Source organism: Pan paniscus, chromosome 10, assembly GCF_029289425.2.
Source record: "Pan paniscus chromosome 10, NHGRI_mPanPan1-v2.0_pri, whole genome shotgun sequence".
In the NCBI taxonomy this organism is placed as follows: domain Eukaryota; kingdom Metazoa; phylum Chordata; class Mammalia; order Primates; family Hominidae; genus Pan; species Pan paniscus.
In genome coordinates, this window is record NC_073259.2 from 134,804,877 (window position 1) to 134,824,375 (window position 19,499).

Genomic DNA, 19,499 nt, shown 5'->3' on the forward strand with positions numbered 1-19,499 from the left:
GAAGGAGACTACTGTGACACCTTGCGAGCAAGCAGGCTTCCTTTCTGAGGTTGCACCGAGCCAGCCCTAGGTGTGTGTGGGGGGGGACTGGGCCCTGCCTCCAGGGTGGGCAGACGCAGAGGGTGCTGCCCTGGGGTTTGGGGAGGGAAGAGGCTGGTGTCTGAATGCTGTTCATTCACTGCAGGCAGGGTCAGGAGAGCGGTCAGGCTCTGACTCCCACCCCCTGCAGATCAGGCCAGAACTGAAATCATCTGGTTGGGCCCTGGTAGAGGCAACTTCCATGAAAGAAGAGAGAGCGCACTGGGTGCAAATCAGCGGGAAAGGCTGGGGGAAGACGGAAAGTTTGGATTTCTCCTGCCCCATGGTGCAAAGCCCAAACCAAACCAACTAAAAACCTGCCGTTGCGGGAACAATTCTGCGGGGAAAAGGGGGCACTTCCACCTAAATAGTTAGCACAGGCTTATCGTGTTAAAAACTCAATGAGGCAATAAGGGTAAACTGAGCGATTACCCTTTCTTCAGTGATGAGTTTCTGGTGTGTTTCCGCATGTTTGAGTGTTTTCCCCTACACATTTATAAACACAGGTACACGTCCGTTTATACAAACACTTGTGTATCCCTTGTTCACACGGTCGTGCACGCTGCTCTTTTTCCTCTCAGTGTATCCGGAAGATGGTTCCGAATCAACTGGATAGGATTTTTAATTTCCGAAGGCACGAGCTCCCCTGGCATCGGCAAATGTGACCCGCAATTTAGAGAGGAAGAGGAGCGCAGACCCTACCTGTCTGGAGCAACGGTCAGGAGAGAGGTGGGGAAGGGCTGGGCCCCTCTCGGTGTCCCGGGTTCCCGGCAGAAGTCTCCAGGGCTGAGGGAGTCTGCAGACACGGAGTTTCCGCGCCAGAGGAGCGGGTCCACGCGGACAGGCAGTTCCAGCTCTGGGTAAGTGCGGCCCCGTCTCCTCTCCGTCCCCGGCTCCGCCAGCAGCAGTCCCGGAGAGATTTCCCCTCCCCGCCGCCCGCACTCTCTCTCCTCCTGCGCCCAGGCCGGTCTCCGGCTCCGGATCCGGGCGGCGACGGTGCAGATGAGGGCGCACAGGGGACGGTCCTGGAGCCCGGGAAGGGTGCGAGATGGAGACGGCGGTTCAGAAAAGTTGTCAGGTCTCCAGCGCGGGCAGTGGCGGGAGCTGGAGCCGCGGTGGAGACGACCCGAGGGGACGCAGCCCGCCTGGCACAAAGGGCCACGGGCGCGAGGGACTCGATGAGCTGGGAGGACGCGGCCGCGGCAGGTGCGGCGCGCTGGGGCGGGTGCTTGGCGCCTTCCCCGGCACAGGTGAGGCTGGGCGGAGAGGGCATCTGTGGCGTGGCCTCTCTGGGTGCGGAGTGAGGGGACGCAGTAAACGTGGGGTTTGGATCCCGCGGCGGCGCTGGATAGGCGGGCACTGTGGGGCTCCGCGGACTGTATCGCCTACCTGGACCTCACGCGGACCACGTGCAGATCTGGCGCCAGGGGGGATGTGGTGGAGGGGTCGTGTCCCTTGCTTTTCCCCTCCCTAGGACTTGACAGGACTAGGAGGATGGGGGAGCCCGGTTCTTTGCACTCCTTTTTCCCCAACAATGGAGCTCCATGCCTCCTCACTCCAGTTCAGTTAAACTAAGATTGGGAGGGTCCCAGGGAGGAGCCAGTCCCCCTGCACCTGTTTCCCTTCTAGCCTGTGGTCCTGAGAGCCAGGCTGTGCCCACGGGGGAGCAGGTGTTCACAGCGAAGCTCGCAGGGGGCCCCAGGTTGGCAGAAATGTGCGATTATCTCAACAGATACCTGAGATCCGGTCCGATGTGGTTTGAGGATTGCAAGGAGGGGCTGGGGGGTCTCTGGCGAGTCGGTACAAGAATGTAGAACAGAACTGGGCTTTCCAGAAGGCCTTTCACCCCACTCCCCCATCTCTACAGCGCGAATTACTTCATCTCAGAGGGAATTTAGTGGGTACATTAGGCACATAGCACAGCGCCTGAAGCATACGAAAAGCTTAGCAGCTGTTAACCACTGCCATTATCATCATGCCCACGTGGGGCCCAGGTAGAATCAAGCCGACCCACATGAGTAGCGGAGGGGGAGGCTTCCAGGTCCGGGGAGAGCGATCCGCGCGCCCTTCTGCGCGGTTACTGGCACGCGTGGTTGCGTGGATGGCGTGCCAAGTCTCACCTAAGGCTGGGAAGGCGGCTGCGCCTCTGTCCAGGGTTCCAGGGCGCCTGAGAGCAGGAGCGCTAGGAGAATGTCATTTGCCTGTTTCCCGCGCGCGCCTGAGCTGTGTCCGCAGGGCTGGGCTCTGAGCGCAGTAGCGAGACCGCCTGTTGGTTAAACTTACCGTAAGGTGCGGGGTCTTCTTAGGTCTCTGCTCTCAATGCGGAGAGCTCTACCTTAGCCCGCTTACAGACAGATCTTCTAAGCACTTTTTCTCCAGCTGCCTCCTGCCTAAAGCTCTTTCAGCTCAGCTGGAAAATCACTAGGAAGGACATACTGCCAATTTCAGTGATAAAAAAAAGTTTTTGCTTTTCAAAAGTCATGTGCAGCCTGAACTCCTGGGATATCCACTCTCCTTGAGCCTGCAAGTTCCTTCAGGAGCCAGACGGAACTTATAAAACATGTTTTTTAAATACTGCCATTTTCTTTCAAGGCTTCCAGTTAGGCAGAGGTGAGGGTGGGGGTAGCAGATATCTTCTCTTTTATTCCTTTTATTTCAATTGCAAAACAGATCTCCAGTATGAGGGTGCGGAATAAAACTAGGTGAGGAGACAGAGTGACAGGGGCTATTGGTGGTGGAGTGGGCAGAGAAGCTTCCCCAAGGAGGTTTACTTGGGAGCAGATACTTGAGCGAAGTGAGGGAAGAGGCCAGAGAATACCTGGGGAGGAGCTGTCCAGGCAAGGGAACAACTAGTGTGCAAAAGCCCGGAGGCTGGAATTAGCTGGGTGCCTGGAAAGAAGAACAATGGCGAGATGGCCATGTGGCTGGAACTGAGTGAGGGTGCGAAAGGGGTCAGGGATGCATCAGGGAGGTGGGCAGAGTCCTGAAGCTGACCATGTGGTCCAGGCAGGCCACGTGTGTCTCAGATTGGACCTGGCCCCGGTATCCACTCTCCTGTCTCTTCCTCAGGAGCAAACTCCTGATGTTTTCCTGCGCACTTGATCACCCAGAATAAGGACTGCCTTTGGCAGCCTCTTCTGCAGCAGGGTGTGGCTCTGTGACTGGGTCCTAAGATTTTTTTTTTTTTGAGACGGAGTCTCACTCTGTCGCTCAGGCTGGAGTTTAGTGGCGCTATCTCGCCTCACTGCAAGCTCCGCCTCCCGGGTTCATGCCATTCTCCTGCCTTATCCTTCCGAGTAGCTGGGACTACAGACGCCTGCCACCACGTCTGGCTAATTTTTTGTATTTTAGTAGAGACGGGGTTTCACCGTGTTAGCCAGGATGGTCTCGATCTCCTGACCTTGTGATCCGCCCGCCTTGGCCTCCCAAAGTGCTGGGATTACAGGTGCACACCACCACGCCCGGCTAGGTTCTAAGATTTAGTATGTAAAAGGGGGTGGCACCTGTAAATTTCAGGAAGTGAACTTCAGTGGAGGAAGTCACCTTTCTTTGTCCCTATGTCATGGCTGGAAAACGAACCATTAGTAACGACAGGAGCTCTAGCAGCCATTTTAGACCATGAGGTGTTCCTTGGAAATGGAAACTGCACAGTGGAATAGCAAGAGAAGTGAAGCCTGGGTATCCACTGCAGCTACACTGCCCCCCAGCCTTGGCTGATGGCTTCTGGACTTTATGAACACAAGAGAAAAGTTAACTTGTATTTTGTTTAATGTGTGTGTGTGTGTGATATATACATATATGTTTAATTTTTTTTCCTGTGACTTACAGGTGAACCTAAACTTACATGGTACCCCATGGTTAGAACCTACATTTTATTCTGATCCATGGGGAAACTATTGGAGACTTTTGAGCCAGGAAGTGACAGAAATTGTTTCACTTTTTAATAGACTCATTCTACTGCTATGAGTGAGGAGACTGGGCCCAAAGGAACAAGAATGGACACAGGAAAGGTCAGCTGAGGTTATGGCAGGTATCCAGGTGCATGAAGATGGTGGCTTGGACCAGGTGGCCATGGTGGAGAGAACAGGAAATGATCATCTTTAATGTGAATTAGGATGAATGTGATTAATAGAGGTGAGGAGAAAAGTCACAAACACATATATATACACATGCATATGTATATGCATATGTGTATGTATATATGTATATATTATACATTTGACTTAGAGACATAGATCTGATTTTCCCATATAATATTTTCTTAAAACAGGTCATTTCATAGTTCCTATCTCCTTAGCTCACTTCCCCGTGTTTCCAGTAGTTTAGTGAACAGCACCTCAATTGTTTGTATAGAATCCATCAGAAAGCAAGAATTAGGAAGACTTTTTAAAATTCTCATATTTACAATGAGAATAAATGAGGCAGAAGAAAGTGGTGCAACTTTCTATAATCCATTCCAGTGAATAAGTCTGACACCTGGTATTAAAGGATCTGAAAATACTGAAGCTTCAGTGAAAAGCAGATTTCTCCGAAGCAATTGTTAAAGACTTCTTAAGGAAAAAAAATCAGCGTTGCATTTATATGTGTTATTTTACATAAGTATATCCCTCTGTTTCTCTTAATAATTCCAACATATGCTTTAGCTCATGGTTGGCATCTGAAATAGCATTTGATAATACACATGGCAACATAGAGAAATAGATTTAAGAAATGTAAAATAAGGCTAAAACAATTGAAAGGGGATCAAATCCAGGGGAAATGTTGCACCAGGGTGTACAGATTATGGCTCTTTGATGGTTCCTGAGAGGGAAGTAAAGCTTTAACTCAGGGTTTCCTAGCGAGAAGGAAACACAGTTTATTACATGTTTCTCATTGTCCATGAGAAGAAAACATACCAGCTATAAAGGGGCCATGAAGGTGTTCCCGCCATTGAGATCTGAAAGAAAAATATTATGAACAGTTTTAGAACAGAAATAATTACCCTGTGGGCTGAGACTTCTGCAGTTTCGCTGATAAGCATTATGGAGTCAATTTTCTCTCTTTTTTTTTTTTTTCTGAAAAGTTGTGGTTGTGTGCATTTTTTCCCTCTGGATGGGGTCCACAGTTTTAATTATATTTTCAAAACGGTGAAAAGCTCTCAAACTGTTAAGCATCATTTACATAGAAAATAATGCAGTAGGCAACATTCTCCAGGCCATAAAAGCTGCAATAAATGTGGCAGCAGGCTTCCCAAAGCTTTCCATTTATATAGGTTTCTTAGCAAAGTTGAGGGTCTGACAATTTTATTTTTATTCCTTACTCTATTTACTCTCCCCCTTTGTTGTCTTTATTATCAGCATATGCTTCCTTCAAATGATGTCATTATCACAATGTTCGTTTTAGTGTAGTTATTAAAAGCATGGGCCCAGGGGCCAGAAAGCCCACCTGTAAATTCTGCCTTCACCACTCCCTCACTGTGTGCTGTGGGATGGGTGGCTTCTTGTTTCTGTGTCTCATTTTTCTTGTCTGTAAAATGGGGCTAGTAATAGATAACAGGACAGCATTGTGATGAGATTTACGTGAAATGGAAAGCACATATGTCCACGTCAGTCACGTCGCACATGCTCAGGAAGTTGAGTCCTTTCTTGATGTTGCCTTCACAGTCATTGTTATCATGGACTTTCCTTTCGACAGGCCAGAAGACATCTCACACATCAGGTTACTTAAAATGTGGGGCATTCTAATATTTTTCTTCAAATATTTATAGCCAACAAATAGAGAAGTTTATAATCATCCTCACCTCCACATAACTGATCTTGATTTAGGACTGTGCACATTTAGCTTTCACAGTCAGTGTGTATGCATCCATCCCAGAGTGGGAGACACCAGTGTGTACAATGGGGAAAACACAGATGCCTCAATTCATCTGTCCACTCAATGTGTCCCTGCCCAGCAAGAGGCCATGTGAGTCTCAGAGCCCCTCTGTTGATCCCTTTCTTTGAGACTCTTTTCATTCTTGTCCTTAGAGACAAGATGCTCTGCGTGTGTGTGTGTGTGTGTGTGTGTGTGTGTGTGTGTAGTTGTTTAACTGTTTTACAACTTGGTACTTTAAACTCAAGATCTTCGACTGGGGCTCAGCAGAAACAGCAGCAATCTGTTGCAATGCTGAAGGAAAAGCCAGCTGTGCCAAATATATTGCAATACAGAACTTTACCATCTTTAAGGGAGGTTTTGGTTTAAAGAGACTTTTTAGGAATAATTTGATGCTAGGTGCATTCTGCTTCCATGTATACATTAGAGATTGAGCCCTTTTTATATGAGGCTTCACTGAACACTCAAACTGAAGTCAGAGATTCCCTGAGGGGAATGGCAATGGCTGAGTTTTAGGTAAGATGCAACTCTGTATGACTGGGTAGTTTAGCCAGTTCTACCTCTGCTCATCCTCACCCCAAACATACCTTATTCCAAGAGAGATTAGAAACATAATCACCAAAGTCAGATGAAAATACACCTTCAATCTGCAGCTCTGGAGAGTCATTCCATTCCACAGTCTCTCTGTGAAAAAAAAAAGTCAGTAAAAAACATTCTGAATTTTGTTAATTTCTTTCTCTCAAAATTATGGTTTTAATTCTCCTTGCCAATCTATCTGCACACAAACATGCAAACATACACACACACACACACACAAACACATGTGTGTATGTTTATATAATACATACAATTTCTATTACTCCTGGCAGTTATATTCCAATGAATTAACACATACTGAAGCATTGCTCCTAGGGAAACTTCAGAGATAAGTTTCTCTTAGTCTTTGTCTGCAAAGTTTTCATCAACTGATCAATATATAATTTATTTTATGTGTACTTCTGTATAAAGATACTCTATTTAATATAGATTATTGATTCATTAACACTGAATTCACAGCCGACAGCTCTACATAGCTCATGCCTGAGCAAAGTTTATCTAACACAAACAGCAAAGTTAACACAAAAATAAACAGTTTATCTAACACAAACAGCAAAGTTAGTCTCAAAATGAACAAAAATAGGGAAAGCATGGAACTGAGCAGACCACAGAAGGACCCTTGCTTACAGAGCTGGACAGGAAGTGAGGGCACTGCCTTTTTTGACCTCAGGTTGGATGATTCACATTTTTTTGCTGCTCTGCCCATGTACAAAAATGACTTCAGATGTTCCACAGGTATTGATTTGGGGGTTAAAAATAAGGGTTAGTGAGGAGCCAAATTTGCAAATACAGAATGTCAATAATGAAAATTGACTTTGTATGTGTGCATGTGTGTGTGTGTGTGTACATGCATATATAGGAGTGACAAGTGGCTGACCCAATTCAAATTTATATTGATTAGATAGTAGCTACTTATAGCCTCTGCATGGTCCCATAAGATGCATTCTTTTTGTAGCTGAGGAAACTTAACTGTTTTCTACCATAAAAATTGTTGTAGTCATCTGCAATAAGGAAGTAGAATAATGTAATAAGGATTGTCCGAGTCCTTGAAAGAGACAGCTCTTATTAGTTTTGTCTTAGCCTTTGGGGTAGGAGAGTGTGTAGGACAGATTCTATTGAGGATTTTCATGGAAAACTCAGCTAGGGAAAGGAACAGGTTTCGTTATTTTTTCAAATTAATGAGCCAGGTTCTTTCATTTCTGTCTTTGAGGTACAGGAAGGAATTCAGAGTGGTGTTACTGAGTGGATTCCGGATATCTGGCAAAATTGGAGAAGTTCTAATTTATGGAGAAGTTATAAATTATGTTCATCCATATGAAAAGTATGAACTGAATGGAAGGACTACTGGTGTAACCTCTTTTGTCACTGGAAAGTTATTGACTAGGTATTTCAGTCTTTACAAAAGAATTCCAGAAAGATAGATGTCTTCATTATCTCGTCTGTAGTTGGTCAATTTTTATAAAATCAGAATGTGCTCATCACTTTTCTTCTTCCCTTTTTCTCTTGTTTATAAGGATTGGACTTTCTATGGTTTATCCTTCCCTCTCTTAAGGTAGATGCTTCTTTTTTAAAAACCTAAGACTTGAGACTTCACAGGCCTCCATGGACTGTTTTTCCACATGCCCCATGTAATGGGAGCTGTCTAGGTACAGGAATGTCCTTTCACAGTGGTTCCTATGGTGCTGCTTTCCTCTCCCAGCTTCAGAAAAAGACACCTGGCACCTCTGAGTTCCTCACTGATGGTGGCAGCAGGGCTTTGACATCCCCAGTTCTTATATCCTTACATAATCCATTGAGTGTAAGAAATAGTCTTCTGGTAGCTCCTGCACACATTCTGAAGGCCACTCTTTCTTGCATTGTCCTATACTCAGTGATAAACTGTGTTGCAGGGTCCTCAAAACTACCCCCAGATTCACTTATTCTCTATAAGAACTCAAGGGATTCAGCACACAGGCTTACCTGCAGCTGTGAATTATCGTAACAAAAGATGTAAAGCAAAATCAGCAAAGAGAACAGGCTCACAGAGCAAAGTCTATAGATCACTAGCACAAGCTTCCAGGAATCCCCTCCCACTGCAGTCATCCAAGGGTGGGTGACTCAGCTTTTGCATCCTATGGTAACAGCATTGTGAAATGTAGATCAGGGAAGCTCATTAGAAAAGCAGCACCCGAGGTCTTTGCTGAGGTCTGGTTGCCTAGGTACTTTCTGCCTATCATGTACCCAAATCCAAAACTCTAAGGAAGAAAGCAAGTGTTCAGCATAGACTGTTCTTTGTGCGAAGAGTTTTATCACAGTGTACCACTCTTCTTAGTTAGTGAATGCTGGAAACCCTCACAAAATCCAAGTTTCCAGAGAGCAGTCAAAGGACAACCTTATAAGCAAATCTTTCTAAGGACAGCAGTCTCAGGCCTCCTACATCCTTTTCTGCACACATAACCACCCTTGACCTAGTCAAAGATTAAGTCCAAAGGGCGATATAGAGAATGTTAATTTCCTTAAGCAAATCAGGATCACTAAGCTGTTTCCTTGTGTTTTGGACTTTGGCTCGACAAATCCCATTTAAGATTGTGCAGAAGAGACCCCCTGCCCTCCTTGTTGACCTGTTAACAACAAAAGGCTGAAAACAGAGCACAGGCTAACATACCGTTGCCATGACTACCTGTGTGGCAAACATCTTAATGGCATTTCGCTGAGATGCTTCAGGTATTGGGCTTTGGAAAAGGGGTGGCTAAATAGAACTAAAGACCTTGTGGCACTCAGCGCCCAGTGGTGCAGGAAATATCCAGTTAATGCCCTCAGTGATAGCCATTCGTTTTTTACCAAGGGTAGTAGAAGACGAAATGGGTTCATGCTACCATGAGTTGGTTTGGATACTCACAGAAAGAATGGTCCCTTCAGGCATTATTCAACTTCCACAGCTCCTGCTCACTCTCAGCCACTGTGCTGTGTCTCTGCCACCATGACACGCAACAGCTTTCACCAAGTGAGTGAAGTCCATTGCTAAATTCGATGGTTGCTTCTGACTGGTTAGTTCCCTCGAGGCCTCAATAACATTTGACATTAATACTGATGCCCTTTGTAAAGCTCTCTACGGCTGTGCTTCTCACTCTTTGATCACAGGATCTGTTTATCCTTACATTGTTGAAAACCACCCCACCAAAAACACCATTTTGCTTGTAAACATTGATATTTATTAGAAATTAAAATGGAGAAATTTCATGATGTTGTTTCTCCGGTTTGTTGCAATATCACCTTTCCGGTAGCCTCCGGAAATCTCCCTTCTGCATTCATGTGCTCATGAGAACGAAATCAACAAATAACACCTTAGTATCCATATAGAGATATTTTGGCTCGTGTGGACCTCCTGCAAGGGTCATGGGAGCCCCGAGAGTTTGTGGACCTCACTTTGAGAATCACTCTTCTACACAATTCCTGTGGCTGTTTTTAACACCATGGGCTTCTGTCTTCCTCCTACCTTCCTAGCTCCTGCTTCTTGTTAGGTTTCCAAGGGAAGGTGAGGGTTAAAGACACACATAGAGCGAGACGGCAGCTCAACAGCAAATGCAGGTATTTATGTCCAGGTAAACCTGCCGAGGCGGAGGACCAGCTTAATGCCAGTGCCCACCACTGCTTACAGGCTGGGATACTTGTAGGTATGGCGGGGAGGGGTCTGGGCAGTATGGCGTGCTGCCAGGGAAGATGTTGATAAGACGTTCCCACGATGAGGCAGTTGGGGCCTTGTTCCCACAGAATGTAATAATGATGTTCCTTGGACTTTTTCTCAGCAGAATGTGTTAAAGTCAGGCGGTTGGGCAGGCAGGTTCTCATGGCCCGAACCCTCATGGAATGTTTCACTTTGACCAAGGTCTGCATATTGGCAGGGAGCTTACAAAATGGTGCATTTTGGATTAACAGGTCTCAGTCTTGGGCTCCTCGTTGTCTGACAGATCCTAAATCTTGGCCCCTGCTGTTCCAGGTTCTCTTCTCATCATGCATGTTCTCTGGGTAATTTCATTCACTCCTAAGGCTTAAAACATCATCTCTCTGCTGAAGGCTTCTAAATCTCTTTCCCTAGCTCGGAGCCCTTTTCTGAGATTCAGATCCATGTGTAGTTTGATCTGGTGGGCACTGGTACTTTTGTATTCCACAGGTATCTTTGGCAACTATCTACTTCTTTCTATCTTCAGGGCTATTCTTTCAGGGTCATTCTAGCAGTCCCTAGCAGAGTTTACTGTCCTTGTCCCCGCCTGCTTTTGGTCCATTCTCCATCATTGTAGAGAGATATATTTAATCAAATCTTCTCATTCATGATTAGGTCATGTCAGTGCCTTTCCATTAGTCTTTGGATAAAGGCTAAGCATTTTAAAATGCTTAATGGCTTTTTGTGATATGACTCTTACCTAAAACTCTCCAGCTTGTGTTTTGCAGTTTGTCCCTTCTCTTGAACTTCATCTTTCAGTCACACTGAACTTTCAGGCTCTCCTAATGGCTATGTGTTCTCATCCTCTGGGCATTTACCTCTGCTGTTCCAGGAAATGGTCTTCAACATCTTCAGATACCTAGAAGGTTTGCCCCTCAGTGGGAAGAAAGCTTCCAACTCCCAGCGGTTCCAGCAGAAGTCCTGGGGCTGGAGAGCTGTTCCTGAGTTGCCTGTGATCACATACCACACCTGATGGCATCACTGTATCCAGGCTCCAGGTGCATAGAATGTTGTGAGGTCATGACTGCCAGCATTATGACTAGTCTTGGAACTAGGATTGGGGTGGGGTTCATCCCACCCAGACCACAGAGACTGAAAATAAGAAAGGGGTGAGGCCTAAGGGACAATCAGGATGTTTTTCAGAGAGAAGTGTGGATGCTGGACAGGAAGAACCACAGATGCCAGATACGGGTACTGTTGTAACTCTGTTCTCCATGAAAAGTAATTTGCTTTTGCTTGATACTAATCTTTTTGCCCTCATACTCTTGCACGTGGAGTTTATCTATCCACCTCCAACAGACACTCACACACCTCCCAGTCATTTCTTATCCTTCAAAACCAGCTCAGACATGTGCTTTTCCAGAGAAAGGATTGACGTTCTTCCCTCCCAGGCTGACTTTCCATATGCAAAGTACACATGTAGACACTGCAATGCATTACACACAGCATTTGATTTGTGGGTCTGTCTTCTCCACCACATGAGCTGACCAGAAATCATGCCATCTACATTTCCACATCCTCAACAAGTAGTTAAGACCTGGCACAGAGGAAGTAGTGCTTGATTAGCTTTGGGGAATAAGGGATATAGATTTTTTGTTGTTTGTTTGTTTTTCGAGATGGTGTTTCACTCTTGTTTCCCAGGCTGGAGTGCAATGGCGCGATTTCGGCTCACCGCAACCTCCTGGGTTCAAGCGATTCTCCCAGTTTCCTCCAAGGCTCTTGTGTAAACTGTTCTTATTGAGACTTCGGGTTGGAGATTTCTAAGGCTTGTGGGATAATAAATCTTCTATTTTTTTTCTTGAGTTCCTCTTTATAGGTTTTATTCCACAGACATTTCCTGAAACATTACTAATTAAAACAATGATGAGGCCTGCTTTGGGTACTTAACAGGACTGTCTACTAGGGGACACAAGACAAGGACATGACAGAGCCTGTGACTTTTACCAGCCATCAATTCAAAGGGAAACTTGCAAACAGCCTGCAGCTGGTTGAAGGATCGGGAAGGAAATAGTTCATCTGAGCACAGCCTCTGGAGCCTGAGTTCAAATCCTAACTCACCCCTTGTTAGTTTTGTGCCAGTGGGCAAACTTCTTAACCTCATATGACTCAGTAGATGCAAAGTACTTAACTCATGCTTGATGTATAGTTAGCAATTAATAGTTAAGATTAATTACCTATTTGTGATTATTTCAAACTCATTTATCTCTTCTTTTTCTAAACTCTGACAATAGTTAAAACTGTATAAAGCACTTTTAGCAGTGCATAATGCATTTTCACTTATGCGTCAGTATTTATTGTGAGCATATGTCTTCTCTTCCCAACTAAATTATTTGTTTCCAGGGATAATACTGTGTCTTCCACTTTGGATATGTATTGGCTATGTCATACGTGTAACAGCGGCCTTTATATAATTAGTTCTGATAGAAATGATACTTACATCTGTTTTTTTCTGTACCATAAGTTAAACATAATATAACAGTAATATAATACCATGAAAAAGATGGCAGGAGTGACAGTTAAGCTCCTGAGCTGACACTGTTTCAACTCTTAAGAAGCACCCATTAATACATCAACAAGTGTTATGGCCATTTTTAAACAGTCTTAATTTCCTTAAGGTAGTTGCGTTAATCTTCTGGTACTGCCATAAAATACAGTAGGCTGGATGGCTTAAATTTTATTTTCTCACTATTCTGGAGACTGGAAGCCCAAGAGCAAAGTGCCTGCTGATTAGTTCCAGGGCTTTCTTCCCAGCTTGCAGACAACCACCTTCTCACAGTGTCTTCACGTGGCAGAGAGAAATAGTGAGCGTTCTGCTATCTCTCCTTATAAGGATCCTATCAGACTACCACCTACTTTAACCTTAATTACTTCCTTACTCCAACCTCATCCAGATTGGATGTTAGGGCTTCAACATACGAATTTTGGGGGACACAGTTCAGTCCATAGCAGAGGTCATTCCACAAGAAAAAAGCAACATGATTGTTCTATCTCTCTAGTTTTTGTAAGCCAGTCCATACAAGAAACTGGCTTCCCCAAGTTATCCTGGATGACTTGTATTTTACCTTTTTAACAAACAAATTAAATTACCATATTGATGAGGAGTCAATGCCTAGATCAGGGCTGTAAACTCACCCTGGGTCCTGGTATTCAAATGTATCATGGGGATTCTGTCTCCATCTCCAGTGCTGCTTTCCCCAGTGTCGGCCTTGTTCTCACACAGTTCCCTGAAGGGGTGACAGGAAGGCCAGGCAGGTAACACAAATGAGGCAAGCAGTCTGGGCATGGGCAGGAGGGAATGGTGGGGACTGCAGCGAACCTTAGGACAGAGGCCCCATGTAAAGGGCTCAGCAGCCACTGAGGGCCATCTGACTAGTGCCAGGAAAAACGTATGTCCCACTTTCCAGATCTTTTTATATTTTCAAAGAAAAGCTAGAGAGCTGGATTTTTTAAAGATTGACAACTAATTAGATGTTAAAAAATTGTGTTAGATTAGAAGAAAAATGTCATCTAGCAGGGGATCTATTTTGGATCTCTAGCCTGAGCTTTTGGAGGAAATTGGTAAAACTGCCAAGATCACATTGGTGGGGGGTTAACTTATGTCTGATTTTTTCATTGCTACTGAGCTTATTACTGAGGACCCAGTGTCACAAAGTATTTCTATTAGATCATTCATGGCACTGGGTTCAGACAGTCTAATCTTACAATGCTAAAAAAAAAAGAGTCAATTCCAACAGTAACTTTTTTCTCCAGAATAATTGCTTAAATATCTGGTACACTCTGAGGGCACTCTTGGTTTCTCTTTTTTAACAAGATTACTGAGTTGAATAAGTCAGATTATGTTATTATTTTACTATTTTGTTTGGGTTTTGGAATGAACAATTGTTAATTTTTTTCTGCTTAGCATTCCTTTGCCCTTCCTGTCCTAAAAGTATCTAAGAATGCTATGGAAAAACACCACCTGTCCCCTACCTTCCAGCTTTGTACTTCAGAAAAACTGACCTTTTTTTAGGCCTCAGTAGGGGGCCTCCTGGCATAGGCTGGGCTACTCAATATATTCTCCCCCTAGGCCACAGTGATAGGGTTAGGGATGACACATGACCCACTAGAGACAATGACATGCAGCATGGCTTATTCCTTCTTCTACTGTGACTTGTGGAAAAGGAACCCTAACCAGTTCTTGATGGACTGAACAACGTTTAGGAGATGGTGTTCTTGTCATCATGTGGAGCTTAAGCAAAAAGCCACACCATGGAAAGCAGGACTGAGAAATGAATGAAAAAGCATGTTGGTGCCATTGGTTGCACCTGAATCCATCTGAGCCTGAAGCCAGTCTACTCCTAGTGACTGCATGTTTTATAGAATTCTTTTAAAAGAATCCTTACTGATATACATAATGGCCAAAGAAGAGGAAGATCAGTCTCAATTAGTGAGAAGTCCAAAGCAAATGGACTCTGTGGATGGTCCCATCAAAATGAAGTCAAAGGTTAAGGGCACATTTAAATTGTCTCATGGTGTGTTTTTGGTGGGTGGATAGACTATAAAATCCCACTTAGCACAGAGAAAACAAATTGAACCTCAGAGGACTTATGTGGTTTCTCTCAGTACCTACAGTGGGCTCATGCAGGCCTGGGGCTCCAGCTCAGGTGTCTCAGCTTCTCAGGGCATCAGCTGCCTCCTATTCATGTAGTGACAGAGCTACTAGGATTGCTCAGTGAACATCCATATACCAGCTCCTAGATTCAACAGTTAATATTTTACAATGCTTGCTCATCACGTATCTATCCATCTGGTCCACTGTCCACCCTTTAATCCATCTTATTTCATGTTTTAATTGGAGGTCATCTTACTTGATGCACAGATTTTTATTCATTTGGCAAATATATAAGACCTCCCTCTAGGCACTTGGGATGCAACAGTGAGCTAAATAGCAAAACGTTTCCTCTCAGGAAGCTGGACATTTTGGGGGGATTGATGATTGATAGAAGAGTAACAAAAAGTATACATAGGACATTTTTAGGTAGCAATAAATGTTTTTAAGGAAACAGAATAGGATGAAATGACTGAATCTCTAAGACACATTCCAGCTAGGAAAACAAAAAACATTCTAGGTATTTTAACAGAGGGATTTAATACAGGGATTATTTACCCAGGTGTAGAAAAGCTTAAAAAAAGCTTAATATTTCTTGAGAAAAGAACGCAGAGTTTAAGAGTTGCAAGAAACTGTTACCACTCCTATGGTTGGAGGGACAGAGGGAAGAGGTGATATTGCTAGTGCGCAAGTACGGGGACTGTTTGGTGGAAGTTAGAACCATAGTCGTAGCTGTCCTGGATGATGTTGCTGGAGGATATGAGAAGATGGTAAGGGGAGCTCTCAAGGAGTTGGAACCACATAGGAGACAAAGCCATTAGCAGAAAATGCTGCAAGAAGCAGGAAGAAAGACACATATTCGAGTTCTTCCTTCTTCTTCTCCTCCAACCTCGCACCAGTGCCTCCAAATTGGCTGAACCTGCTGAGAGCCGGTGGGAGAGAGCCTGGGAAATGTATTTCAGAGGCATACACAACAGAGGAAGGTGTCTAGGGCCCAGGACAAACCGGCAGTTGACAGCCGCGTAGGGGCTTTTCAGAAACAAGTCTTGTCAGAAATGTGACTTTTTCTGGGGAAAATTGGACTAGAAGCGAGAACAAGAAGAACTGTTTTCTGGGAATTCCCTCTATGGGAAAGTCATGGTGGTATCGACTGTAGATTGGCAGATGACAGAGGGCCTCTTTGAGGGGGTGCCAGATGGCTGAGGATGCCTGACCAGGGGCTGACATCTCTGCACACATCCTGGTGGAGAGGTTTCCAGGCTGAGCAAGGAGCCAGTAACAGCCATGAAGACAGCACGGAGGAAGGTGTGTCAAAAAATCAGAAACCGATATTTCAGACAAGCCTGGTTAGAAAAGTATGAGGAACCTTTGGCCCTTTCCTTCACCCTAAGCAGTGACATCAACACCATCACCCCGGATGAATATCAGTTTACTTACCGAGGCTCCTTCAAGCTCTTGGCAGGCAAGACCATGGACCCAAGAGGGTATGTAACTGTGTATTGTCAGCGACTCCGCATGGCTACATTTCGGTGTTTAATGAGGCATTGATCTTGCTGGAGATTTTTGAAAGTCTGGCCAGCTGGCCCATTGGAAGGAGACCTGAGCTTGGTTCTCTGTGCTTGAGTCGTTGGCTGTCTATGCTACAGGAACTGCCTCAGCTGTGGAAATGCCATGAATCCTCTTCCCCGTTGGCCATGCAGCAGGTAATTAGCTTTATAGAGATGTGGGGAGGATATGGCAGGCCTTCAGGTCTGCGGGTTGTATCAGGGGCCCTGTCACACTGCCGGAGTGTTTGCATTCAGGGCTTCCTCAATCCTGACAGAGGCACATTTCCAGGGATGATGTATGTGTTCCAAGCACAGCTACAAATGAGGCAGTTAAGTCCGTGGAAGCACTGTGGGCCACAGTCTCCTGCCAGGGTTCCCAAGACCCTGGGAGTGGCTTCCTTCCAATGGGCCATTAGCTTTCTCCCGAAGCTCTTTGAGGCTTCTCTGGAGCCAGCTTCTCTTGGCACCGCCGGGCTGGAGGAAGCTTCTCCCATAGCGCTTGTCTGGCAAGCCTCACAGATTCACTCTGTCTTTCTCTGAACCTCTATGCTTGATTCTCTCTGTAGCTCATAACCAGGCCAGTAATGAGATGCCCTGTTGAGCTGGGCCTCATTAAGACTTTCTTCTTCTCTCTTCCCAGGACATACTTTATTCAGCTGGGTGCTGAAAAAGAATCTTGGAAATTAGGAAACTGAATGAGGCCTCATTTCACACTCAGAATGTGGGTTGCAATAGTCACTTCCTCTGCTGCTGGGAAAGAAAGAATTATACTACTTTTTGAATTTTGGATTAAGGAGAGAGGTGTTGGCTTGTCAAACTACCATGTATTCCTCAAGACATATTTTTGTGGCTTTATAAAATTCAATATATATTTCTAAATTCAAATATATTTTGTTGCAATCTGGCCCTTGGACAAACTGAGGCCCTAGCAACTGATGTGTATGGCTTTCCATAGAACCTTTCAGATAAAATTTACACAGCATTTTACTGCAGCTATTTCACACAAAGCAGAGGATTTTGCCACAAAACTGAAAGAAAAAAGAAACTGCATTCTTAAATTTTTTATAAATCAAAAGGTATAAAAATATCTACCTAAACGATAAAGGAGAGGAGAAACCCCACCCATGATGGGAAGAAAGCCTATTTCAGTTTTGCCTTTACTTCAAGTTCTTTTTTCCATATCTGGAAAGCAATCGGAATTTTAATCTTGCCTTGGGTTCCTCCTGGATTTGGGGAGAAGACAAAACCTGAAAATCTCTAATCTGCATGTGTTCAGCTGCGTATCTTCCGGATACGGAAGGATCACACTGCACAGAGTGCTGGACTTGCAGGAGCCCCGCTTCTCAACCTCCATCGCTTTATGAATGAATTCACCAGAAAGGTAACTGGCCACTTGTACAAGGGGAAATAAACCAACTAAACGTGACATTGGATTTTTCCCAGATTCTTTATTAATGGTGCTTCTGCATCGCTTTACCTTTTCAAGTATAAGTTACAGCGGATAATTCTTCTGAGAATGATCTCCTAAGGCATGTCTTCCTCTTTGCATTTTTATCTGGATCCTGTCCTGTCTATAGGGTCACATTTTTTATTAGGAATGTTGCTGAAGATCCCCTCAAAATGACAAATATGTGTGACATAATTATATATGCTTTATGTATTTTACATATACACGTGTACACTTGTGTAAGGAATTATTAGTTTTGGTTAAATAGTATTTTATATATGCTGCTTCATATAACACATTGCAAATGCTTCCCATGAGATTATATTATCTTCAAGTCATGGTTCTGATGGAGATTTAATATCCTATTTATAGCATGTCTGAACCACATTTATTTAATCATTTTAATGATGGATATTCAGGTTGCTTTCAAAGGCTTCTTGCTGTCATAAATAATGGTTACCATGAACATCTTGGCACATATATCTCTTTCCAAAATGTTTGATTATTTCCATAGAATAAGTTCTTAGATGATGAATTAGAAATATACACTTTAAAAAGTGTATCCTGATTTCTTTATGCAGTCCCTTATTAATTACCATTTAATGCTAATTATTAATAAAGACAATAGCAAGGGGATATTTATGATTTAAACATGCCAGTAACTCTTCTAAGTGCTTTAGCATAGGAGTTCATATGATGCTTACAATCACCCAGCAAGGCTGAATCTATTATCATCCCGTGTCCTATGTGAGAAACCTTGAATCACAAGAAGACGAAGCAGCTTGCCCAGGATTGTTCCGCTTATAAATATCAGATTCCAATTCAGGAACATGGCTACAGCATATTTGCTGTTTATTTGGTTTGATGTTATAAGTGATACTGCAGTTAATATGCTTGAGTTTCAATCTTTAGGCACCCTCAGTAGCATCTATGAGGCATGACTTTTAATTTTTATAGAATGGAAGATTATAGAAGTGTAAATGTTCTCCCACAGCATTATTCACATTTTAATGGAAATGATGGAGATATCTGAATGTCTCCTTAACAGGTTTCCCAAGTAGATGCAATATAAAGGGATGATGGAAATAAGCAAGAAGTTCTCAAGTATCAGCATGCCACATTCCACAGGTGGGATGTCAAAAATAGTTTTGGGTGATGGGCAGCTTACTGTGCATAAGGTTTGCAAACAAATGATATTGATACCTGTTTTTCTTTCCTTTAAGAAAAGGAAGAATCAACACTTTCAGAGATGGAAACTGTTGAGCCACAGTACCAACTAGTCGATGCTGAATCCGACTTCTCCCTTTCTACATTGCCTGAGAGAAGTCACTGGGGAATACTCTGTACACGGATTTTCACTGTTGGGGAAAACAGGTTTTGGAAGTGATGGGTAGACCTCAGTTTGTATGCATTGCGTTAATTACTATTTCTTTGCTTTTCCTTTTTTTGTGCGGTTGCAGAGAGTCAAGGGATTGGATTGTGGATTGCATTGGTGGTTTTCCTCAGTTTCCTCATCTTCTCCACAAGTTTCTACACATCAAATGCAGAGCAGCCCTTCTTCAAAGGACCTCCTACAGAAGCTGCTAAGGAACTCAGTCTGTAGCTCTGCGTGGAGCCATGTGTAAACACTGAACCGAGGCCTGCCACCTCCTACTACCTAAGGGCCCATTTTCATCTGATATCATCCCCCAG

The 19,499-nt window shown here is 44.2% G+C and overlaps 1 protein-coding gene and 1 long non-coding RNA gene across 6 annotated transcripts in view; both read right to left on the minus strand.

The window, feature by feature from the left end:
- Positions 1 to 918, minus strand: part of LOC117975240 (uncharacterized) — a 184,028-nt gene extending 183,110 nt beyond the window's left edge. The window contains exon 1 of the long non-coding RNA XR_004665496.2: positions 781 to 918. This is a non-coding gene — a long non-coding RNA (uncharacterized LOC117975240). The remainder of the gene's footprint in view (positions 1 to 780) is intronic.
- A 1,786-nt stretch (positions 919 to 2,704) lies between these two features.
- LOC130540691 (uncharacterized) overlaps positions 2,705 to 19,499 on the minus strand; it is a 44,828-nt gene continuing 28,033 nt past the window's right edge. Inside the window, exons 1-5 of one of the 5 annotated variants that reach the window (XM_063593216.1) lie at positions 16,251 to 16,367; positions 13,358 to 13,449; positions 6,516 to 6,612; positions 4,974 to 5,014; positions 2,705 to 4,176 (exon numbers count right to left, since the gene is read on the minus strand). In XM_063593216.1, the coding sequence (XP_063449286.1) occupies positions 4,100 to 4,176; positions 4,974 to 5,014; positions 6,516 to 6,612; positions 13,358 to 13,449; positions 16,251 to 16,285 (342 nt within the window). In that variant the 5' untranslated portion in view covers positions 16,286 to 16,367 and the 3' untranslated portion in view covers positions 2,705 to 4,099. Of the gene's footprint in view, positions 4,177 to 4,649; positions 5,015 to 5,502; positions 5,597 to 6,515; positions 6,613 to 9,403; positions 11,240 to 13,357; positions 13,450 to 16,250; positions 16,368 to 19,499 lie in introns of those variants that run through there. The other 4 variants (XR_010108870.1, XR_008954683.2, XR_008954684.2 and 1 more) reach the window with 4 other exon arrangements.